Source organism: Ranitomeya imitator, chromosome 6, assembly GCF_032444005.1.
Source record: "Ranitomeya imitator isolate aRanImi1 chromosome 6, aRanImi1.pri, whole genome shotgun sequence".
Taxonomy (NCBI): Eukaryota; Metazoa; Chordata; class Amphibia; order Anura; family Dendrobatidae; genus Ranitomeya; species Ranitomeya imitator.
Window position 1 is genome coordinate 488737285 of NC_091287.1, and position 25680 is coordinate 488762964.

At 45.9% G+C, this 25680-nt stretch overlaps 2 protein-coding genes across 2 annotated transcripts in view; one reads left to right on the forward strand and one right to left on the reverse strand.

The window, feature by feature from the left end:
• The window catches only part of RIDA (reactive intermediate imine deaminase A homolog), a 48898-nt gene extending 45193 nt beyond the window's left edge, over positions 1-3705 (reverse strand). Inside the window, exon 1 of the mRNA XM_069731633.1 lies at positions 3543-3705. Coding sequence (XP_069587734.1) covers positions 3543-3607 — 65 coding nt within the window. The 5' untranslated portion in view covers positions 3608-3705. The remainder of the gene's footprint in view (positions 1-3542) is intronic.
• A 92-nt stretch (positions 3706-3797) lies between these two features.
• Positions 3798-25680, forward strand: part of POP1 (POP1 homolog, ribonuclease P/MRP subunit) — a 35565-nt gene continuing 13682 nt past the window's right edge. The window contains exons 1-8 of the mRNA XM_069731636.1: positions 3798-3857; positions 6203-6349; positions 8480-8602; positions 9279-9454; positions 9759-10007; positions 10324-10411; positions 11755-11942; positions 12241-12494. Coding sequence (XP_069587737.1) covers positions 6226-6349; positions 8480-8602; positions 9279-9454; positions 9759-10007; positions 10324-10411; positions 11755-11942; positions 12241-12494 — 1202 coding nt within the window. The 5' untranslated portion in view covers positions 3798-3857; positions 6203-6225. The remainder of the gene's footprint in view (positions 3858-6202; positions 6350-8479; positions 8603-9278; positions 9455-9758; positions 10008-10323; positions 10412-11754; positions 11943-12240; positions 12495-25680) is intronic.

A 25680-nucleotide genomic window follows, 5' to 3' on the forward strand; every position in this document is an offset into this window, starting at 1 on the left:
CCCCCACATGTACTTATGCTGGCTAACTGAATGATTTACATCTGCTGCAGCAATAAAAACTAAATTTCCGAGCACTAAAAAAAATACTCGGCGGACCCCCGAGCATGCTGGGGAAATCTTGAGTAACGAGTATATTCGCTCATCACTAGTTATTACTGATTCTACGAGGAATATTCTGCCACGGTGAATGCACTTGGGCAAATAATCAAGATCCGCTGCTGGCAGCTGCTTTACAATTGCCGACCAATGATGTCCCAGATGTGAGTGATGGGAAACAAATCGGGAGATGCTGCAGGCTATGGAAACACATTTAGGCCACGCAGGCTGCTCACAGTAGTACGAGCAACATGCAGCCTGTTTATGTTGTGCTCAAAAATGTCTCTTGGGGCACTGAAGAAATGACTGTGGTACTAGATCCACGATTGATCCATTCTATACTGCAAGTGAAATTAGATGTCACATACTAAGGATAAGGGGTCAGTGTCTACACAAACCATCAGAAACTGGGCTACCAGTCAGATGTCCAAGGACCTCACACCACCGCTTTCAAAGGCTACCATAGTGCAGAGTAAAGCAGCAATGGGGGTCTGTCCTCTCCAGTGAGAAATCCCACTTTTATCATGGATACAATGATGGAGATCACGTGGGCGACACTATGAGAGGCTTTCAGAAAGGAATGTCACACCGGTCCTAATTCTGGGATTATGGTGTGGGGTGGCACAATGTACATTAGCCAGACCCCTCTAGTTTTCATTCCAGATCTACTAACAGCTCGGCGTTACATTGACTCGGTGGTGGAACCAGTGGTTCGGCTATTTCACCATGTGTCACAGGAGTCATTTTCAACTTGACAACCCAAGGCCGCATGTTACTCATGCTACTTTGAGAATCCTGCATGACCTACACGTTCTACCATGGCCTGCAGCGCCTCCAGAATGGTGTCCCATTGAGCACATCTGGGATGTCATCATTCAGTAATTGCACAGGGAGCTGCCAGCAGCGGATCTTGATGATTTGCCAAAGTGCATTCAACCTGGCAGAACATTCCTCAACCATTAATAACCTCTATCAAACAATAGAACCACAGCGGAAGCTTAGATGCCAATAAAAAACTAAATTTTATTAATAGTACAATTAAAAATTCTATTAGAGTCCAATTACAGTCAGTGGAGATACATGAGACAGAATTATACTGTCTGCTGAGGAAAATACATATAATACCTAATATAAATCATATGATCCCAAATAAATACATATAAAACCCACAAGAATCAATAAGGCATGAGTGTTACACAGTACATCTATATATAAAGGCCAGAAGTGTGCCATAAAAGGAGAAATGCCTAAGGGATATGAGCTGGATTAATATGTCTACGAGAGCAATGGCTGCTGACAAATGTCACGGATACCAAGGGTTAAATCAAATGTATGTTTGCTCTCGTAGGCATATTTGTCATGATCCCAATGGCAGGGGATCACTAAAGGACAAGCACAGATACAAACAAGCTCTAGGGCGATGGAACCTGAGCTGACCGCGACCCTGAACCTAACACACAAATAAAAGTAGCCGGGGAACGTGCCTACGATGATCCTAGACGTCTCGCTCCAGCCGAAGATCTAACTTCCCCTATTAGAAGAAACACAGACCTCTCTTGCCTCCAGAGAAATCCCCCACAGAAATAGCAGCCCCCCACATATAATGACGGTGAAATGAGAGGAAAGCACATACGCAGTATGAAAACAGTTTCCGCAAAATGAGGCCCGCTAAAGCTAGATAGCAGAGGATACAAAAGTGAACTGCGCGGTCAGCGAAAAACCCTTCAAAAAAACATCCTGAAATTACTTGAACTCATGTGCCAACTCATGGTACATGAGGAGCAATTTCAGCCCACTAGAGCAACCAGCAGCAAGAATCACATATCTGCAGGCTGGACTAAAAACCAAATAAAGCAAAACACCAAAACAGGAAAATCCAAACTTAGCTTGACCAGAAGGTTCTAGGATGCTGGATACATTGATAACCGGCGAGGAAATGCCAGCAAAGCCAGGTTAAATAGGAAACTCCCATATGCTGATGGAACAGGTGGAACCCAGAAACCCAGGAAAGACAAGTCACCCAGTACCATCAGTAACCACCAGAGGGAGCCCAAAAACAGAACTCACAACACATATTAATCCAGCTCATATCCCTTAGGCATTTCTCCTTTTATGGCACACTTATGGCCTTTATATATAGATGTACTGTGTAACACTCATGCCTTATTGATTCTTGTGGGTTTTATATGTATTTATTTGGGATCATATGATTTATATTAGGTATTATATGTATTTTCCTCAGCAGACAGTATAATTCTGTCTCATGTATCTCCACTGACTGTAATTGGACTCTAATAGAATTTTTAATTGTACTATTAATAAAATTTAGTTTTTTATTGGCATCTAAGCTTCCGTTGTGGTTCTATTGTTTGATATTTGTTGAAATTTGGAAGTGCCTTATTTTTAGGCTATTGTTTTGGATAACATTAATAACCTCGTTGCTATCACACGACATGTGTAAGCGCAGGGATTTCTGGGTTACTCCATACTGAATAAATACAGATGTTTCTCAGTTACAGATCAGTAATGGCTCCATCCAGCGAGTTCCAGAATTCTATGACTTTTTCCTCTTTGCATTGCAGTTCCATATTGAGGCGTGTATAATATGTAGGATATGTAATCTATATATATAATTATACACAGTCACAAGAGGTCAGTCGATCGGCACTGAACGAGCTTTCTCACATTCAGACCTCCACAAATTCTCCTTAGAGACCAGACGAGGTAAGCTTCTTCTGAAGACGGGGCGGTGCATGCACAAGACGCAGCTGAATCACCAAAACATGAGGAGATGAATGAAAGCAGCACTCACCCGTGATCTTCAATGATAATATAGTCTATATTATCATTGAAGATCACGGGTGAGTGCTGCTTTCATTCATCTCCTCATGTTTTGGTGATTCAGCTATATATATAATTGCCTAAGGGTTTTTCCGTCTGTCTGTCTGTCCTGGAAATCCCGCCTCTCTGATTGGTCGAGGCCACCAGGCCTCGACCAATCAGCGACGGGCACAGCATCGACGTAGAAATCCCGCGTCTCTGATTGGTCGATGCCGCCAGGCCTCGACCAATCGGCGACGGGAACAGCGACGATGATGTCATAAAGGACGTAGAAATCCCACGTTTCTGATTCAGCGACGGGCACAGTATCGACGTAGATGTCATAATGGTTGCCATGGCGACGATGATGTCATAAAGGTTGCCTCGACCAATCAGCGACGGGCACAGTCTGCCGCAAATTCTGGAATCATCATTGTCCATATACTACGTGGACATGCATATTATAGAATACCCGATGCGTTAGAATCGGGCCACAATCTAGTATTAGAATCAGTATTATATCCATTGTGAGCACACAGGTAATGAGCAGTACACGGTCTGTGCCCGGTGCAGTCAGCAGCTGTCAGCACAGTCACCTCACACTATTACACTCCAGTGCACATTACCTGTATGGGCCGATAGCAGCCGGAGCTTTGGCGCTGCAGATAATCCTCCTGACCACGGACGCCATGGCTGACAGCTCCACCCGACCTGACACAAACTATGGACTTTCTACAGCTCAGTCTAGAGCAGAGAACGTTCACATGTGCTCCGCGCATGCGTAGTGCTCAGCTTCCCAGAGAAACGTTCTAAAGACGTCACGTGTCCCTAAAGCCACCAATCACATTCACAGCCGGTGTTTTAGAGCGAGGCTTGGAACGCAGAGCAGCTCTACCACGTGTGAATGAAGTGCAGTCACTGAACCTGGAAGTTCTGTGCCGGTGAGTTGTTGTTACCATTCTCTCCGGTGTCGTACACTGATCTCCGGTTATCTGCTTACTGCTGGTTTTCTTGTAGCCGAGAGGTCACGGCTTCCTGTTGCCTTAGATCAGCACAGTGATCGGTGTGGCGCCCGTCAGACGGATCTACACGTGCATTGTCGGCTGTTAGTCGTGCAGTCTATTGTCCCCTGTTATCTGCCACTTGGGGTGGGAAATATAATGTTCATCAAAAGGAATTACTGGCAGGAAGTCCACAATGTCTGCTGGCCTGTTCTCTGCTGCGTCTTCCAGCACCTAAAGGGTTAACAGTCCCACCTGTTCTGGTGGGATTCACTCCGGATCCCCTGCTTTCATTTCTGGGCTTCTTTAGTTTCTTGTTCACATTGATTTTCTGATACTTTTTTTTTTTTTTTTCCTTGTATTTTTATTTGAAATTTGTCAGTCCTATCCCCCCCCCCCCCTTTTTTTTTTTTCCCCCTCTCTCTCCAGACCTTTATTCCAGATCTACATAATGGCCTCCTGGTTGGGTCTCCCTCTTGAGCCAATATGGGGCACAGAGTGGTGACCGCCTGCAGGGCCGTACAGTTGCGTTGCCTGTATATCTGCCACAGCAAATGCCCTGCTTAAAGGGGTCCTGGCTTAAAGGGAACGAGTCGCGTCATTTGTAGCATCTAAAGTCTCCCCAGTGCGTTATTGGTGCGTCACGAACACGTTTTTTTCCATTAAAATCGCCGCTGTAAACCTTATAAAAAACCACTTTATGTAGTTCTATGTTACCTGCTTGTTTAATCTTAGGGCTGTGCTTCATGCATTTGTTAGGGTTGTCCCTGCCTGCGCAATTTGAATTATTCCCTGTGATATTTGCTGTATAGCCCGCGCTTGCACAGTTTCTTGCATTGCCGCACTTGCACAGTGTGTATTGGGGGAGCCCGACAAGCAGCTCCCCCAAACAATAGGTAATTTTCCCATCATGCATTCCTTTTCAGGCTCTGTGCTCGCTGTGCATTTTGGTAGTTTTTTTTGTTTTGTTTTTTTTTTTTCTCCCTGCGTATCTTCAATCCATCAAAAATGCAGCATCTTAAATCCCATCCACTTGGCTGGAACTATATTGAAATCTCCTACTTGGTGTACTTTTTATTAAACTCGGCGTAACTTGACCTGCGCAGCGTGTTTCACATCCACAACGTGTCAGTTTCTCTTGTGGATACGCCGAGTGTTCTGTGCAGTTTTTTTCCCATAGACTTGCACTGTAAGCCGAATATATGCAGGTAAGAAAAAAAGCACACACGTTGCCACGGCTGAAATGCATCTAAGAACATGACTAGATCAACAAAGTTTTGTTAAAGCCAAATCTCAAATCCCAGGAACTATAAATAAAACAAAACAGCTTTATTTAAAACATATTGTACCAATAACACACACACCAGCTTACAAAAAAAAAAGAAAGCGATTAGAAACATGTGAAAAAAAACAAAAAAAAACACTCAATGGGGGGGAAAAAAAACCAAGTAACCTAATTTACCAAAAGGGGGCAGAGAATCTGCAACCTCAAATACTCACCAATGAACGTAGTCTAAAGAGGACCTGTCGCCAGTTCTTGCTCTTGGTTTATTGTCGCTGCTTTCCTGAGTGTCCCAAGTTTATTTATTTTTATTAATTTTTTTTTTTTTTTATCCACCATCCAGTTGCACAGCTCTGGGCCTCTTTGGTGCAGTTTTTCTGGGCTTTATAAGGGCCTGATGCTTACAGATAATTAAGCAGAAAAACCTAAATTCCCCCACCCCAGAGAATCCAGGAAGCGTCGTCCCCTTGGTAAAGACAATAAAAATTATCCCTAAATGGAAAACCCCCCCCCCCCCATGTCTACAACTAGTCAGGTCCTCTTTACCTTGCTGCAGCGTCTTCGTGTCTGATCTTTTGACCAATTTGACATTATAGGGTGAAGGTTTAGCATGGCTCCTGAGAAACATGACCAAGAATGGAGCATGTTCGAAAATAAAGAAATATCAACTCCCCTGCTGCTCCATCAGTCGGGCAGTAAAGGCATTACAACCATTAATTGTGAGACCGCTGCAGCCAATTACTGCCTTTGGCTGTACATGCCAAGGTGATCTCTGAGCAAATGATTGTCTGCAGCAGTCACGTGAATGATGTATATGAGCTGTGATGGTTGCAGAACTTTTCGAGCCAAATGGGAGTGAATACGAAGAAGCTTTTCCTTTTATCGCTATGAATACCGTAGATCCAGCCTTGGCATCACAGTGCTGTGGTTTTTGTCATTTTTAGTTTTTTCCCTTTTCTTGACGACTGTGTCGTAAATTCCAGCTGTCTTATTTCATTTGCAGCTTCTCATCCAGCGAATGACGTCATGTCTACAGCAAAAGAAAAGAAATATGCCAAGCGAATGCGAAATCAGCCTTCTAATGTGAGTCTTGATCAGAGCGATGGCCGTCCCCACCATGAAGGACGCGGCTCCTTCCAACCGTACAGAGGTAAACTCCTTTTTGAGACACGGTTACTTCTCTGAAGCAATTTCTATAAAGAAGACTTTTCAATTGTTTTTTTTTTTTTTTTTTTTTTTTTTATTAAACGCAGCCCATCCTCCAACTGGTGCCATTCCGCTGAGTATGGAAAAACTTTTCTTTTGTCTTCTGTCCCCTTTGTTCCAAAGCCATAACTCCTGGTAATAAAGATGCAGATTTTCCCGTCAGTCACCTGGACATGTACGCAGAATTTGTTTTTGGGCTTTGGCCAATATCAGAGGAGATAAGGCAATGACAACATGGCTTATTACTATGTGGCATGGATTTGGAATGGAAGGGCACAGAAAAAAAAAATGTTCCAGAAATTGAAGCGTAGTTCCAATTGAAGGGAGTACCCAGTTTAAATAATAAAAAAAATAACCTCCAGTATAAGGTCTCCTTTTAAAATGTAAAAATTAAATGTATTTAAAAAAAGTGTGTATGTGTGTATATATATATATATATATATATATATATATATATATATATATATATATATATATATATATATATATATATATATATATATATGTATGTATGTATAATTTTTAAATGCATGATGTCCATGTCTTGCATGACTGGAGCTTCCAATAGTCATGCACTCCCTTGATGATTAATCAAGGTGACACCATGGTGGTTGTTGGCTACCATGTGGCATCATTGAGAACAGAAGATCACTTTTTTGAGTAAGGGCTGGATCATCATGGTCACTTGACATTGCCTGAATGTTTCATTACCGCATTTATATGAGCACTATATGGGCTGGAAGGGGCAACTCTAATTCGACAAAGAATTGGTAAGTTGAGGCTAGCACAATCTGCTAATTATCATACACAGAAACAGTTTTTTTTTTTTCATTTCTTGTGTAAGAAAAAAAAAAAAAAAATTAAGGAAGTACCGTATATACTTGAGTATAAGCCGAGATTTTCAGCCCAAAATTTTGGGCTGAAAGTGCCCCTCTCGGCTTATACTCGAGTCACGGTAGCGGTGGGGTCGGCGGGTGAGGGGGAGAGGGCGCTGAGGCATACTTGCCTAGTCCCAGCGATCCTGATGCTCCCCCTGCCGTCCCACGGTCTTCTGTGCTGCAGCGTCTTCCCCTCTTCAGCGGTCACGTGGGACCGCTAATTAGAAAAATGAATAGGCGGCTCCACCTCCCATAGGGGTGGAGCCGCGTATTCATTTCTCTAATCAGCGGTGCCGGTGACCGCTGATAAAGAAGCTGCGGCACCGAAGACAGCTATGACAGGCAGAGGGAGCGTCAGGATCGCTGGGACTAGGTAAGTATGTCATATTCACCTGTCCGCGTTCCGGGCGCCGCTCCATCTTCCCGGCGTCGCTCCTCTCTGACTGTTCAGGTCAGAGGGCGCGATGACGCATATAGTGTGCGCGGCGCCCTCTGCCTGATCAGTCAGTGCGCAGAGACGCCGGGAGCTGCAAGCAAGAAAGGCGAGTATGGCTTTTTTTTTTTTTTTTTTATTGCAGCAGCAGCAGCAATGGCAGAGCTTTCTATGGGGCAGTACTGAACGGCACACAGCAGTATATGGCAGCTATGGGGCAGTACTGAACGGCACACAGCACTATATGGCAGCTATGGGGCAGTACTGAACGGCACACAGCACTATATGGCAGCTATGGGGCAGTACTGAACGGCACACAGCACTATATGGCAGCTATGGGGCAGTACTGAACGGCGCAGAGCACTATATGGCAGCTATGGGGCAGTACTGAACGGCACACAGCACTATATGGCAGCTATGGGGCAGTACTGAACGGCACACAGCACTATATGGCAGCTATGGGGCAGTACTGAACGGCACACGGCACTATATGGCAGCTATGGGGCAGTACTGAACGGCACACAGCACTATATGGCAGAGCTTTATATGGAGCATCTTATGGGGCAATAATGAACAGTATGGAGCATCTATTTTTATTTTTGACATTTACCGGTAGCTGCTGCATTTCCCACCCTAGGCTTATACTCGAGTCAATAAGTTTTCCCAGTTTTTGTGGCAAAATTAGGGGGGGTCGGCTTATACTCGGGTCAGCTTATACTCGAGTATATACGGTAATACATTTTTTTTTTTTTTTCTTTTGAAGGATGTAACCCTGGTTCCTCTGGCCAGCAGCAGAGGGATGCCCACCAGTCACGTTTCCACTCCAGGGGAGGTAGAGGAAGGGGGGGACACAGTGAGTCCCAGACAACTCCAAAATATGTGACTGGTAAGTGTATGCTGTGGCTGAGGGCCTCTTTTATGATGTTTTCTACTCGCCTGTGTCACTGCTTGTCTCTCTTTTTAAAAAGTCTGAAATGATTGACGGCCCAATAGGAATGTCGTCAGGAGCCGTCCTGCACATTTCTGCTTTATAAAGCAGGGCTGTGGAGTCGGTCAGCCAAACCTCCGTCTCCTCATTTTCCCTGACTCTGACTCCACAGCACTGGTTATTACTGAGCATGGGCATAAAGTGCAGCACAGATTCATGAGCATGTACATAAAGTGCAGCATAGATTGATCTCCACTTAAAAGCTGAGATCCTTAGATGAGGGAAAGAACAGACATTTATAGGACATTTCATAACTTTCCAAGATTCTTATAAAAACATTTACAGCACATCCTGCACTGTATTACTGAACCCAATTTATTATATATTTTAGTAGGCAGTCCATTTTATGCCGACTCTGACTCCACAGCCCTGCTATAAAGTACAGTATCTGAGCTGCATTGACATGGAATCCTATCGATAGACTTTAATCACTGCGATAAAGAAAATTCTTGGCCAGATCTCCCTTTAATTGGGCACTGTAGGGTCATTTACATTTTAGGATTCCTCTATTGGTCTCCAGTTAATATATTATGGCACTCCTGAACCTTTATAACGCTCGCCATTTATTCTCCAGCCACAAAGTTTGCTCAGGCCCGTGCCTCAGAAATCAACGCCATGCTGAAGGCTGTCTCTCAGAAATCTTCCAACTCCCTGGTGTTTCAGACTTTACCCAGACACATGCGGAGGCGAGCCATGGGGCACAACATTAAACGACTGCCTAGAAGACTGCGTGAGATTGCGAAAAAAGAGGTATGTGCCGCACAGAATAGTAAAGTAGAAGTTCTGCTGAACTTGGACTTTCCCCTTTGCATTTGTCAGTGATGGATTTTTGGCCTTGCATGTCTTGACCCTCGGGTTGCACACTTGCCATATAGGTAAAAACCTGTCATTGTGCAAGAAAACTGTGGCAAATCAGGCGAATCTGGTAACTTTTTTTTTTTTTTTTTAAATTTATATATCTAGTAGCTACTGCTAAAACAACTGCAATATTTAGTGTTTGTTTCTTTTCTGTTGCTTCGAAATCTTAAGGATCTACATTTTGTGTATATTTTAGATGGAGAAAACTGTGCACCAGAAGAAAGAACAGTCAAAAAGCAAATGTCGTAAAGCACTTAGACGCCATGGCAATCTTCAGTTGGAGTTTAACCGAAGGCAGAGGAAGAACATGTGGCTGGAGACCCACATATGGCATGCAAAGCGCTTTCACATGTTGAAGAAGTGGGGTTACTGCCTGGCAGACCGGCCGACAATGAAGAGTTACCGAGCGTGTTACCGCGCCCAGTCTAATCACTGTCTTCTCCAGGTAACGATCTTATTGGCTCGTTATTAAGTAAAATGAAGTCAAAGGGACACGGTGCTGCCACATTGTGCCAGCAGTCAGCAAGCGTCATGGCGGTTGGTCTCCCACCAGTTAGATATTGTCAGTATATCCTAGCGGAAACATGGGTGGCGACATGTGAGCTGCCAGATTGCATGGGGGTTGTTTCACCTTACTACTAGTTTGTTGGCCGTTCCTCAGTCTGTAAGGACCATCTTACTAATAGAACTTTAATGCATTTACTTCTTTGGGTTAGTTTTACATCTTGGTGATCTATATTGTGACTATTCTGTTTTGCTAGGATCTGTCTTACTACTGTTGTGTGGAGGTATTGGGCAAAGAGGAAGATCTTGTGAAGGCGCTGTCCAGACTTTGCAGTGTAGATACAGGTATTAATAATTTCGCTATGCATTTGTGCTCTGAAAAGATGTTCAAAAACCTTTCATTGCTTTACCTTTTTGCAGTGCAAAATCGCAATGTTAATTAACTCACCAAGCACGTTAAAGAGCATCTTTTGGACCCTCCAATGCTTAACGCTGTGTTCTTGGGTTTGGAAATTATCCCCTAATTTATGGGTCTGACCGGCACCACCACCGATCCTGAGTACCGGGGCTCTGAAGAGAACTGTGTGAATGACGTGGTCGATCATGCATGCTGCGGCTCAGTTCATTCTTAAAGGACAAAGTCCCGCAGCTCAGTGCTCCAGTCATTTATATACACCTTCACATCTGTTTTCCCTTTATCTCCACCTCCCACTAGTCTTTGACATGTCTGACTTGGTGCATGATTGACCACCACGCCATTCACACAGGACTTTTCTCTGGATCGATGGGGATTTTGGTGGTCAGACAACCAACGATTGGAACATTATCATATATCACATGAATAAGATTGTTTCCAAACTTGAGAATACCCTTTCTCCTTCGCCTCATTGGGGGACACAGACTGTGGGTGTATGCTGCTGCCACCAGGAGGCTGACACTAAGTAATACAAAGAAAGTTAGCTCCTCCCCTGCAGTATACACCCTCCTGCTTGCCCCCAGCTAACCAGTTCTTGCTTAGTGTCCGTAGGAGGCACACGGACGGGTCTGCTATTCAGACCCAAAGAACTCTTTTTTTTTTTTTTTTTTTTTTTACTTTTTACTACGGTCGAATGGGGCGACGGATTCCCCTTTTAATACTCTGCAGAAGATATCCCAGTTTATCCAGGGACGCGTGATTGTATGTTTGGCTAAGATGCGCTGCGATCACACGACTCCAACTGTATTAAATGTAAAGGTGATTTCATGTACATATCTGATCACATATTTGCTGGGACTTTTGGTGAATGTAAAGTCGTATTTGTAGTGCAGCGTTATTACTAGCCATGAGCAAAAGATTAGGTCACCCGGTCCGACATCCAGTGCCGTTTTCTATGGCAGCCGGACCAGATCAGGGTTCACTCCTTGTGCGCTGACAATCCTCTGACCAGCATCCTTGGCCCCTCTGCTGCTTACCAGACCTCGCACAACCTCCTGACCGTGCAGCAGCCTAGACAGCAGCAGAGGTGCCAGATGGCGCATTGCCAGTGAACACGGCACTGGTCCGGTGCAATGGCGGACCTAATTGGATGCCTTACCAGGTTAGATCGAATATTTTTGCTCAATTCTACTAATTACTATGATCTATGGGGAACCTTTTTTCTAGATTATTTTTAGTTTTCTGCCTTATGTTTATATATTGTTGTGCCTAGGTCCAACATTTATGGCTGCCCCATGTATATCTGGGAGACGGCAGGGCTCCCTGGTCCTCTACAGAGCTGATAAATACCCATCGGACGCACTCGGTCACGTCAGCTTTATCTGGAAGGCCAGGAGTGTTTCAGAAACCGCGAGTGATAAGAGACAGCTCTGGATATGGATGCACCCTGCTCTAAAAGCGGTAATAATGGACCACCTCTTCACTGATGTGTATACCGTCCCACTATGCTAGAGTAGGACAACTTATCATGGACGGAGATTGACCTTCTTTTTCCATTACGCCTAAATTGTGACCTTTTGAAATAAAAACTTCATCAAACTTCAGTTTTACAGGAAATCCGTATCTACAGGAGGACCGTGGACTAATCGCATGCACGTAGATTGTTTTTACCATGACAAGGCAGCATTCTAATGTCATGTTTAGTGCTCCCGTGTGATTTTTTTTTTTTTTTTTTTTTTTTTTTTCCTTTTCTTGTCAGGATTGCCTAAAGGAGCTCAGACTTGTTTGTGTGTGTGAAGACAGGCCTGACAACTTTGTGAGGATCTCCGAGCCAGCACAACCTCCTCCAAAGGAAGAGCCACCAGCAAGGGTGACCATTGCAGGGAGAAAGAGGAAATTGCGCGACAAAGAAGGAGAAAAAGCTGTGCCTGTGAAAAAGATAATTGGGGATGGAACAAGGGCAACCCCTGAACCTTATTACTGGACCTCCACACAAACCGGCATTACCGTACGGTACGAACAGACTATTATTGGGTTTGAATTTTTCTTTTTTTCTTTTTTTTTTTTTCATTCTATCATTTTAAGGTATTCCATACTTCCACATATTTACAGTAGTTTTTTTTCTGTTTTTTTTTTTTTTTTTATTTGTGTCTACACCTTGGCTCTTGAATGTTCAAATTTTTGGCAAAAAATAAATCGTTAATTTGATCGGTTGGTGTGGGAGTATACAGCCTGGGAATACTGTAGACATATGAGGTTGATATTACTGATGTAAAGGATATAAAAATTCTACACACCCATGTTAAAATGTCAATTTGTAATGTAAAAAAAAAAAAAAAAATCATGCAAAGAGAAATTTCAGAACTTTTTCCACCTTTTTCATGTCACTCATAATCTGTACATTTCCATTGATCGATAGATTGTAATCTTTTCGAATGGAAATGGATATATAAAGACGGAAAAAAAAATGTGGTTGCATAAATATACTCGCCTGTAAACTAAACCTTGTTGAAGAACCCCTTTGAATTTGACAGCATTCAGCCTTTTTGGGTAGGAATCGATCAGCATGGCATATGTAGAATTGCCAATCTTTGCCCACTCTTACAGCAGCTCCAAATCTGTCAGATTGAGGGTATCTCCTGTGTATCGATGCACAGGCTTTCAATTGGATTCAGGTATGAGTTCTGGCTGGGCTATTTCAGCTTCTTCTGGCAAAGCCACTCTTTTTTTGTTTATTTTTTTTTAGTTATGCTCAGGGTTGTTGTCGTGTTGAAAGTTTAAAATTCCCCATCAGTTTTTATCAGAGGCCTGAAAGTTTGATAGCAAAATTGACTGATACTTGGAACTATTCTTAATTCCCTCCTCTTTAACTAACTAAATGCACAGTTTCTGTTGTGGAAAAACAGCCCCACTGCCTCCACCAGTCTTCACGGTGGGTATGGTGTTCTTCTGCTAATGAGTAGTGTTGGCTTTGCCCCAAACATACACTTGTTTTTTTTTTTTTTGTTTTTGTTTTTTTTAATAATTGTAGGCAAAAATTCAACCTTGGACTCATCAGTCTATAACACATATTACACTCCCCTCCTGCTGCTTTTGGCAGGGTTGATTGTAGGTTTTGGCAAAATATAGATGGACATGGATGTTTTTTTCTCTACAAGAACAAGCTACCATTTTGCCATCCTACCCCACAGGCCAGACATATAAATAATATGAAAGATTGTTGTTGCATGCAGTACACAGCCAGTACTTGCCAGAAATTGCTGCAGCTCATTTAATGTTGTTGTGGGCGTCATGGAGCCTCCTGGACCAGTTTTCTGCTTGTCATTTCATCAGTTTTTGAGGGACATCCAGTCCCATATCGCTAAGCCAAGTTAAATTGCTTGGTGACTTTTAATGTATGTCATTTGTCATGTATCTGCCTTTGATGCAGGCTCACATGCTGATTTATTCAGCCGTCATGTGTCTTTAACCCCTTTCTGGCATCGGACGGAATAGTAAGTCCGATGGCAGATCCCCTGCTTTGATGCGGGCTCAGGCGGTGAGCCCACCTCAAAGCTGGGACATTTCAGCTGTTGTGTACAGCTGACGTGTGCCCGCAATAGCGGCACGTGGCATCGCGATCCACCCGCCGCCATTAACTAGTTAAATGCCGCTGTCAAACGCTGGCATCGGCATTTAACAAGCGCTGTCATGTGATTGGGGGTCATTGGTGCGTTGGCATAACAACCAGAGTTCTTCTGAAGACCTCTACGGTTGTTGATGCCAGATTGCTGTGAGCGCCACCTTGTCGCCGGCGCTCATAGCAATGCAGTAATTATGCTACATAGGAGCGATCTGAGCATTGCTCCTATGTAGCAGAGCCGATCAGGCTATGTCAGCTTCTAGCCTGCCACGGAGGCTATTGAAGCATGGCAAGAGTAAAAACAAAAAAACTTAAATCCCCCCCCCCCCCCCCCCTTTTTGCCCCATTCAAAATAAAACAATAAAAAAAAAAAAAAAAAAATCAAACCTACACATATTGGTTATTGCTGCATTCAGAATCGCCCGATCTATCAATAAAAAAACCTGATCGCGATTAAAAAAAAAAACTTAAACGCCAGACTTACATTTTTTTTTGGGTCGCCATGACATTGCATTAAAATGCAATAACTTGCAATCAAAAGAACATATTTGCACCGAAATGTTATCATTAAAAACATCATCTTGGCACACAAAAAAATAAGCCCTCACCGGACCCTAGATCAAGAAAAATGAAGATACTATGGGTCTCGGAAAATTATTATTTTTTTTTTTGTTTAGCAAATCTTGGAACTTTTTTTTTTTCACCAATCAGATAAAAAATAACCTAGACATGTTAGGTGTCTATGAACTCATAATGACCTGGATAATCATAATGGCAGGTCAGTTTTAGCATTTAATGAACCTAGCAAAAAGCCAAACAAAAAACAAGTGTGGGATTGCACTTTTTTTTGCAATTTCACCGCACTTTGGAATTTTTTTTTCCCATTTTCTAGTACATGACATGGTAAAGCCAATGTTATCGTTCAAAAGTACAACTCGTCCCACAAAAAAATAAGCCCTCACATTGCCATATTGACAGAAAAATAAAAAAGTTATCGCTCTGGGAAGGAGGGGAGCGAAAAACTAAAACGCAAAACCAAAAAAAGCTCCGGGGGTTAACAGCTGCAGTCAGAGGTCTGCTCCACCTGCGCCTGTTAACTTTTCAATCTCTTGATGATGGTATTTAGCACACTCTTGCAGGACTTCACGTCATTGCACCCACTTATCGGCACTCCTGTGATGTAAACCCCACCCCCGCACCAGAAAAAATAAATATACAGTTTGAATTATTTTTCTTTCCTGCTTTCCAGTGCATCGCATAATAAAATGAACAAGGTCATTCAAAAGTATAACTCGTCCTGAAAAAAAAAAAAAAAAAAATCAAGCCCTCAGCCCTTTTTTGAGTTAAAAAAAAAAAAAACAAAAACAAAAAAAAGTGTTATGGCTCTTGGAAGAAGGGGAGTATAAAATGAAAGTGGAAAATCACCCGGGGATGAAGGAGTTAAGAAATTTCTTGATGAGTCTTCAGTGTTTCCCGGTATATCTAATGCCTTGGAAACCTTTTTGTTCCCTTATCTTGATAACTGTCAACAATGAGATCCCTTTGCTGTGTTGTAAGCTGTTTACAGACCATGGCCTTTGCTGTAAATGCAACAAAAAAAAAAAAAATGAAGAATCCTAGAGCAGCTAAACATAATATATGGGGATAATTAGAATTCCTTTAAATGATGACCACTGTCTCACTACTACTTAGGCCAGTCTCACACGTCCAGATAATTCCGGTACCGGAAAAATCGGTACCGGCATTATCCGGGTGTCCGTGAGCTCACGTACGCCATCCGTGTGGCACACGTGTGCCGACTGGGTACCACACGGAGCGTGCAGGAGACAGCGCTAGAGATAAGAGCTGTCCCCTGCATCTGGTGCTGAAGCCGCCATTCATATCTTCTCTCCAGCAGCGTTCGCTGGATAGAAGATATGAAAAATCCTTTTTTTTTTAATTTTTTTTTTTTTTTGTGTTTAAAATAAAAGATCCCTGCGCCCGCCCGCTGTTAATAAAATACTCACCCGGCTCCCTCACAGCATCCTGTCCTCGCCACACCTTCTCCTGTATGAGCGGTCACGTGGTGCCGCCGATTAGTGATGAATATGCGGCTCCACCCCTATGGGAGGTGGAGACGCATATTCATGACTGTAATCGGCGGCACCACGTGACCGCTCATACAGGAGAAGCTGCGGCGAGGACAGGATGTTGCGAGGGAGCCGGGTGAGTATTTAAATAACAGCGGGCGGGCGCACAGAGGGTGGGAGGGGGGTGGGGACAGGGATCTTTTATTTCTCCTTCGCCTCATTGGGGGACACAGGACCATGGGTTATGCTGCTGTCACTAGGAGGCTGACACTAAGCTGAGACAAAAAAAGGTTAGCTCCTCCCCTGCAGTATACACCCTCATGCTGGCTTCCAGAGACCCAGTTCAAGCTTAGTGTCCGTAGGAGGCACACTGATTTTTTAATCTCACTGATTTTTTAACCTTCCTATTCCGGATGAAGGGGGCGACGGATTCTTTCAAGGTCCGATCTCCCCCGAACCAGCAACAGGCGAGCACGGGAGTTTCACCTCACCGTATCCTCTCCTGCGACGTGGGAGCCACTGCCTGAGCTGACCTTTTTTGGGGCGACGGTTTTTTTTCCCTAAAAGGGAGCCGATCTCCCCACTTTGTTCAAACGAGCACTGGTGTTTTACCTCCAGTATCCTCTTCTGCAGCCAGGCCTTTTTATTGCCGGACATCTGCCCTGTCCACCAGGTTCTCCCTCGGCTGTACAGAGGCTCTATTCCTGTGGCGTCCGTGCAGACCACACTGCATCACCAATACCTATGCGTGATTCAGGTGGTGGACGGTTCCTCTCCACCCCCCTGTCTGGGGCTGGTGGATGGAGGCTTCCCAACCCCTGCACCGTCCCTGCCTGCCATTCCAAGGCACCTCTCACCTCCTCGGGGTAAGTGTCTCGTGGGGGATGGGGGGGGGTCGCCGGTTTTGCGGTCCGGAGGGCTCCTCCTAAGTAGCGGCACATCGGTTGGCTGGGCCTCTCATTTTCGGCACTTTGCGGCCGCGCGCCGGACCGAAGCCGCAAATTTAGTCCCCGGTTTCGGCCTAGCTGCAGGACGCTGCCGATTGGCTCCGCCCCTCTCTTCGCGTCATCGGCGGCGGCACCCCCCGGTCCTGGCGCTTCTCGCAGCCTCCGAGATCTCTCTCCTGATCTCGGCGGCCATCTTGGTCCCTCACTGCACGCCGCAGCTCAGCCGTGCCGCAGCTTCTAGGCGACACAGCGCCCACGTGCAGCCATTTTTCCACCCTTCGTCTTCTCAGGACAGCGGGACACAGGACCTGGGTAAGGAGACCTCGTCAGCCTCTCCTCTGCAGCGTCGCCCTCTGCTTCCCTACCTTATAGACCCTGTGGTCTATTTTTTTGCATTAGAATCATGTCCCAGTCAAGGTCTAAAAAATCCTCTAAGGTGCATACGACCTTTTTTCTATTCGCCACGACAGCACCCACTAGAGAGAGGGGATCCGCCCCTAGGAACAGGAAACCTACAGAGAGATAAAAGGGGCGGCCCCCCCCTCGCTCCTCAGTTGGTTTCCTGTTCCCAAGGAGGGAACCCTCAGAGAGAATCTCTGCAGCTAAGAAGAGGAAAAGCTCGCCTGGAACACAGCCTGTACGTCTCTGTTGAGCGACAGGGGCCCCAGAGCGAGCATCAGAGACGGGGGTTCCTGTTGGTTCCCCCCTCATCTGGATGCATCAGCATGCCGGGATTACAACAGTCTCCCTGTTGGGAGACCGTTGGTTTTTGCTCCACTGCCTAAAGAATCCCCGTCAGCACACCAAGTAAGTGACGCTATAGAAAGCGCTTACCCTCCGGCCACAGTGGGGCATGAACGGCCGCGGTAGCAGGAGCTTCTCTTCCTCTGCAGCATAGAAGGAAGACGCGCGAGCGCACATGCAGGCGCTGTATGGTCGGCGTACCCGGATGTAAAGGCAACTTCCGGGTATGCGGGGTCAGCTGAGCATGCTGGCGTGGACGCTTGGCGCTCAACAGCGGTGGAGAGGACCAATAAAGTTGGTCAGGTAAAAAAAAAAAAAAAAAAAAGGGGGGAGGAAACATGGGGGCGTGTATCCCTTGTAAGAACGGCTCTATATAAGGCTGGAGACACATGGCACTGTGCGCACCATGTCGTCTCAGGAAGATATTGAGCGCCCACTGGAGGTTGTAATCCTGCCTAGTGGTGATGCTAATAAGAAAATCAGCGGACACTCAAAAATGAGTGATTCCACGGATAAATCAGGGAAAAAATCGTCCCGTTCCAAACCCCAGGCCGACCAGACAACTCTGCAGCCGGTATATGTTTTGTTTTCCGGATAAGTGTATATATAGCTTCATATCTCTTACAGTAGTCTCCTCTGCTTGTGTCTTTTTTATAGGCTAAGCGGACGTCAAAATCTAAACATAAGCAGTGTAAGATATGTAATGAGCCCCTACCTGACTCATATATTAAGGAGCTATGTCAACATTGCATTGATAACACTTTACAGCAGGAGAGTTCGGTCAGGATGAATGACATACGTCTCATGATCCGGGAAGAGCTTCAGTCCTTGAGGGGTAGTCCGGCGGTTAATATGGAAAGGAGAAGTAGAAGGACTCTTTCACCTATAGCCGACACATCAGCAGAAAGTGGAGAGGTGGACTCAGACATCTCTCAGAGATTGGATTCCTCGGAGGAGGAAGATTATGTCTGTTTTCCTACAGACAATGTAAATAATTTGGTTAAAGCTGTAAGAGGAACAATGGGGGTGTCAGAGTCTAAAGATCCCCAGACACCACAGGACATCATGTTCGCAGGTTTATCGCAGCGAAAGGGCCAAGTATTCCCTGTGAATCAGGCCATTAAAGACCTTGTTAAAAAAGAATGGGCTAAAGGACAGAAGGGCTTTGTACCGGTATCATGTAAGAGGCGGTACCCCTTTGATGATGAGGACTTGGCAGTTTGGTCAAAAATACCTAAAGTGGATGCGGCTGTAGCATCAACTTCTCGCCGATCCTCCTTACCCGTAGAGGATGCGGGCTCCTTGCCTGACCCCATGGATAGAAAATCAGACGCTCTGCTTAAGAGGTCATGGGAAGCTTGTGTCACGGCATTTAAACCGGCGATCTCAGCCACGTCCACTAGTAGATCTATGCTGGTCTGGCTGGAGCAGTTGGACCAAAATATTAAGAGTGGTGTATCTAGGGACAAACTACGTGCCTCTATTCCTTTGATTAAGGGGGCGGCAGCCTTCATTTCTGATGCCTCTATAGACTCTCTCCGCCTAGCAGCCAGAACAGCCAGCCTCACTAATATGGCACGGCGCGCTTTATGGTTAAAGAATTGGAAAGGGGATGCCCAGTCCAGGGCTAAATTGTGTACTATACCCTGCCAGGGTGAGTACCTCTTTGGAACGGTCTTAGATGAAATTCTCACTAAGGCAGGTGAAAGGAAGAAGGGGTTCCCTAATCCCTTTATTCCTTCTTACAGAAGGGCGTTCAAGAAGCCACCATTCGGAAGGAAGGGAGGCTTCAGGGACCGATGGAATAACAAGGATTTCAAACAAAGAGGAAATTTGTTCAATAAACGGCCCTTCAAGCCAGCAGATAAATTCCGCTGATTATATTTCACCGGTGGGAGGAAGACTAAAACAATTTAGTAAGCAGTGGAAAAACATAACGGTTAATCCATGGGCCATTGATTTAATATCTTCAGGCCTCACATTAGACTTTATTAGAAGGCCTCCGGACTCCTTCCTCCTTACCACCTTAAGATCCAGGCCTCAACAAGAGGCACTTGAAACCGAAGTTAAATCCCTCTTACTCAAACAAGTGCTGGTAGAGGTTCCATCTTCCCAGATAGGGAGGGGATTTTACTCTCCCTTATTTCTGATTAGTAAGCCGGATGGCTCTTTCAGAACTATAATTAACTTGAGAAAACTGAACTCCTTTATAAGACCCAAAACATTTAAAATGGAATCCATACGTTCGGCCATAAAAAATCTATTTCCGAACTGTTACATGGTAGTATTGGATCTAAAAGATGCTTATTACCATATTCCTATACACCATTTACATCAGCAATTTCTTCGAGTAGCAGTTTGTATAGAAGGGCAAATTCGTCATCTACAATACCGGGCAATGCCCTTCGGTTTATCTATGGCCCCAAGGGTTTTTACAAAATTGCTACTGGAAGTAATGTCCTTTTTACGGATAAAAGATACCTTGGTCATTCCGTATTTGGATGACCTATTGATTGTAGGTAAGAACTCCCTACAGTGTGAGCAGAGGTTACAGGAGGTAGTGTCATCGTTACAAAACCTGGGCTGGCTGGTTAATTGGGAAAAATCTAGACTCCAGCCAGTAACGTGTCAGAAATTCCTTGGGCTCCTTCTAGATTCAGTTGACCAGATTTGCAAGCTTCCTGAGGATAAGAAAACTTCCATATTCGATAAAGTGTCCTTAGCGATCAGAAAGCGTAGTATGTCATTAAGAAATGTCATGTCACTATTAGGTTCTCTAACATCGTGCATTCCTGCGGTCCAGTGGGCGCAGTTCCATACTAGGCATCTACAAAAATTTGTATTGGATGAGGACATTAAAAATAGAGGATGTCTGGATAAAACAGTTTTCCTAACGTCAGAAGTAGTACACTCCCTTATGTGGTGGTTGAATCGGAAAAATCTTTCGAGAGGGGTTCTATGGGTAATCACTCCTTCTAGTATAGTGACCACAGACGCTAGTCCTGAAGGCTGGGGGGCACATTTTCAGGATCAATGGGTCCAGGGTATTTGGTCCAGTTCAGAACTTAATAATTCCTCAAATGTCAAAGAGTTGAGGGCTATATACTACTCCCTACTTCACTTTCTTCCTCAGCTCAGCGGCTCACACACAAGAGTATTCTCCGACAACACCACTGCGGTGGCGTATCTGAACCATCAAGGAGGTACAAGGTCGGACAAACTCAGAAAAGTGGCTTCAGACATCATGGACTTGGCCGAAGGCCATCTGCTATCCTTGTCAGCAGTGCACATCAGAGGCATAGACAATTTTCATGCCGATTTCCTCAGCCGTCACACTCTTCATCAGGGAGAATGGATGCTGAACAGGAAGATTTTCAGATTAATAACAGCTCGATGGGGTGTTCCTCAAATAGACTTATTCGCCACAAGAGCCAACCGTCAGGTCAGGAGGTTTGCCTCTCTATGCAGGGAGGACAAGCCGGACATACTCGATGCCCTCCAAGTACCATGGACATTCGACCTGGCCTATGCTTTCCCCCCATGGAATCTATTACCTATAGTAATAAGAAAAATAAGGGAGGAAGGCGCAAGAGTTCTGTTAATAGCCCCATTCTGGCCCAAAAGGCCATGGTTCGCATGGCTGAGGGCGATGTCAGTGTCAGACCCGTGGATTCTACCTCAGTCCAAGGACTTGCTCTCTCAGGGACCATTCCTCCATCCTCAGGCAAAGGGCATGAACCTGACTGCCGGGAGTTTGAGAGGCAGTTACTAAGTATAAGGGGGTTTTCTAGTGGGTTAATTAACACTCTTATGAAGAGTAGAAAACCTTCAACTACTAGAATTTATGTTAGAATTTGGAGAAAATTTCTTCAATTCCATACTTCACAACTTTCATCTGAAGTTCCTATATTTCCAGTGTTGGAATTTCTACAAAGGGGTTTGGAATTAGGACTCTCCGTAAGCACTCTGAAGGTCCAGGTTTCAGCTTTAGGAGCTCTTTTTAATTATGATGTTGCGGGTAATAGGTGGATATCCCGATTCATATCGGCCTGTGAGCGTTCAAGACCAATTAGCATACCGCAGGTACCTCAGTGGGATTTATCCATAGTCCTGGAAGCATTGACACAGCCACCGTTTGAGCCTCTCCATACAGCCTCACTAAAAAATATTTCTTTGAAAACGGTATTGTTAGTGGCATTAGTTTCTGCTAGAAGAGTGAGTGATCTCCAGGCATTATCTATAGATCCTCCCTTTTTATCTGTAACATCAGATAGGATAATTTTGAAAACAGACCCTTGTTATCTTCCTAAAGTAGCCACTACTTTTCATAGAACCCAGGAGATCTTGTTACCTACCTTTTATGAGAACCACTCAACTCCAGAAGAAGAAAGACTTCATACCCTAGATGTTAAAAGGACTGTCCTGACCTATTTAGAGAGAACTAGGGACTGGAGGAAGAGTAGGGCTCTCTTTGTGTCTTTCCAGGGTAAAACCAAAGGTACCAGAGTGACAAAGAACACATTATCTCGCTGGATCAGAGAGGCCATAATCCTGGCGTATAAAGCTGGAGGGAAAGATCCTCCAATGCATGTGGGAGCGCACTCTACAAGAGCCTTGTCGACTTCCTGGGCAGAAAGGGCGAATGTGCCAATAGACCTTATATGTAAGGCTGCAACTTGGTCTTCACCTAATACCTTCTATAAACATTATAGATTAGATCTATCCTCTGCTTCTGATCTGACTTTTGGGGTATCGGTCCTTGACTCAGTAAACCCACCCAGTCTATAGTCTCTGAAATTCTCTCTAGTGGGTGCTGTCGTGGCGAATAGAAAATACCGGATTACGTACCGGTAATGCTCTTTTATAGAGCCCACGATAGCACCCGTTCACATCCCTCCCTTTTCTGTATATAGTCGCACGTGGTGCTTCTTTGGTGAGGTGTAAATATTAGAAGAAAGTAGCATAAGGTTGTAAATATGTATATATATATGGATATACCTGAACCTGTTAACTAAAACCTGGCGGCGGTTCCTCCTATTCTCTGTAAAACAACTGAGGAGCGAGGGGGGGGGCCGCCCCTTTTATCTCTCTGTAGGTTTCCTGTTCCTAGGGGCGGATCCCCTCTCTCTAGTGGGTGCTGTCGTGGGCTCTATAAAAGAGCATTACCGGTACGTAATCCGGTATTTTTTTTTTCTGCGTGTACCACCTGCCAGGCCCCACTTCCTCGGCCTCAAATTTCTCCCCTCTGCTCTGCCTGCGAGGCTCCATGTGCCCAGGAGCCCTCCACCGCCACCGACTCGGCGTACCTAGTCCCCCCCCCCCCCGTGGGTCGCTTCACTTTCGCAGTCCGTGGATTTTTTAGCCAACGCCATCAAATCCATTCAAAATCCTCCCGGGGAACGGGGCAATCCGTTACAGGTCCTAAGAGATCCCTCCGTAGCAGGGGAATCGTCGGCCAGCAGGGGCCGCTCTCCCCATAAAGAGGCACGGTCATCCAGAAAACGGATCCGCACTACCTCTCCTGAGCGCTCACCTCGCCACTCAGACTCTGGCAGCTCCACCTCTCGCTCACCCTCTTTGGGGGCTCGCAGCGTTCACGACTCTGAACATGAGTCCGAAGTATCATTGGACCCGGAGGCTCCGGAGTTCAGGGCTACGGTTGATTCCCTCATAGTAGCAGTCAATCACGCACTTAAGGTGGATGATGACTCTAACTCCGCTCCGGAACACGCTGTTTCTTTTACCAGAACCAAGCGTTCCCACAAGACTTTTGCCTCTCACCCAGCTTTTCTGGATATAGTCAGGCGTCACAGGGAGCGTCCAGATAAGCGTTTCACGGGTAAGAAGGACCTGGTATCGAAGTATCCCTTTTCAGCAGATCTCGTGAAAGACTGGACGGATCCCCCTATAGTAGATCCTCCGATCTCGCGCCTGGCTTCTAAAACGCTTCTTTCAGTCCCGGACGGCGCTTCAATTAAGAGCCCCACTGAACGCCAGCTAGACTCTCTAGCTCGCTCAGTGTACGAAGCCTCAGGCTCTTCCCTATCCCCCTCCTTCGCCGTGGCTTGGGTGGCCAAGGCAATGGTTTCCTGGGCGGAGGCTCTAGCGAAATCCATTCATGAACAGGACCTCCCGTCTGAGATGGCGGACCTGGCTAAACAGATAGCCATGGCTAGTGACTACGTGATGTACGCATCCCTCGATGCAGCGAATTGCGCAGCATCGGCGGCTTCTAACGCCATCTCTATCAGAAGGGCACTTTGGCTCAGAGTGGCGCGCAGATTCCTCCTCTAAAAAATCTCTGATCTCTCTCCCTTTTCAAAGCGGGCGCCTTTTCGGCGAAAAGCTTGACCAGCTTATTTCCGATGCCACAGGGGGAAAGGGCAAGTTCCTCCCCCAACAGAGGCCCAAGGTGGCCTTCCAGCGCCAGCCTTACTTTCGTTTTCGGCCCTTTCGTACCAGCCCAGCCTGGTCCAATCCTTCCGGTCTTTCCAGATCGGACCGATCCGCTCGCACAGACAGAGACGCTCGTCCCTCCTTCAGGCCGAATCCGTCCTGGCGCGGAAAGCCGAGGCAGCCCAGAACTAGAGGTTCGAGACCCCCCAGATTCCCGTCTCAATGACTCGGGAACGGCGCCAGTCGATACCACCAGAGTAGGCGGACGTCTACTCCTTTTTCGGCAAGCCTGGCTCTCCGTCATTCACGACGAATGGGTCAGGTATCTGGTATCGTCTGGCTACAAAATAGTTCTCCACTCCTCCTCCAACTCGGTTTTTCCCCTCTCGTCTCCCCAGTTCGGGAGCTCAGTCTCGCGCCCTCCTTTGCGCCATTCACTCCCTCCGCCAGAGCGGGGTCATTGTTCCGGTCCCGGAACACGAGAGGTTCAAAGGTTTCTACTCAAACCTCTTCGTCGTACCAAAGAAGGACGGAAAAGTGCGCCCCATTTTGGATCTGAAGCTCCTGAACAAGTGCGTAAGAGTACGGCACTTCAGGATGGAATCTCTCAGGTCGGTCATCTCTTCGATGGAAAGAGGGGAATTCTTGGCATCGATAGGCATCAAGGATGCCTATCTTCACATTCCGATATTCCCGCCTCATCAGAGGTTCCTCCGCTTTGCCGTTCTGGAGGACCATTTCCAGTTCACGGCCTTACCCTTCGGTCTTGCCACGGCGCCCAGGGTATTCACAAAGGTCATGGCGGCTGTCATGGCCATCCTTCATTCTCGAGGAGTCGTCGTGTTACCTTACTTAGACGATCTCCTCATAAAGGGCCCGTCTTTTCAGGCCTGCGAGTCAAGCGTCCACATTACCCTGGATTCTCTTTCGCGCCTGGGCTGGTTGATCAACTTGTACAAGTCCTCTCCCGTTCCTGCCCGTCGGATTTCCTTTCTGGGAATGATCCTGGACACTTCAAGGGGGCTGGTCTTGCTTCCTCGGTCCAAGGCCCAAGCGCTTCAGCAGGGAGCCCGAACGCTTTGCCATCCTCGCCCGCGAACCATTCGGTTCGCCATGAAGATACTGGGAAAGATGGTTGCAGCAATCGAAGCGGTTCCTTTCGCTCAACTCCATCTCCGCCCCTTGCAACAGGCTTTGCTGGACAACTGGGACAGGAGTCTCCCATCTCTCGACCGCCCTTGTCCCCTGTCCCCGCGGGTCAGACAATCTCTCGTATGGTGGACCCTGGGTCCATCCCTTCTTCAGGGCAAGTCCTTCCTCCCGATCCGCTGGTTAGTGGTAACTACCGACGCCAGTCTCCTCGGCTGGGGGGCGGTGTTTCTTCACCACTCTGCCCAGGGCCGTTGGACAGTTCGGGAATC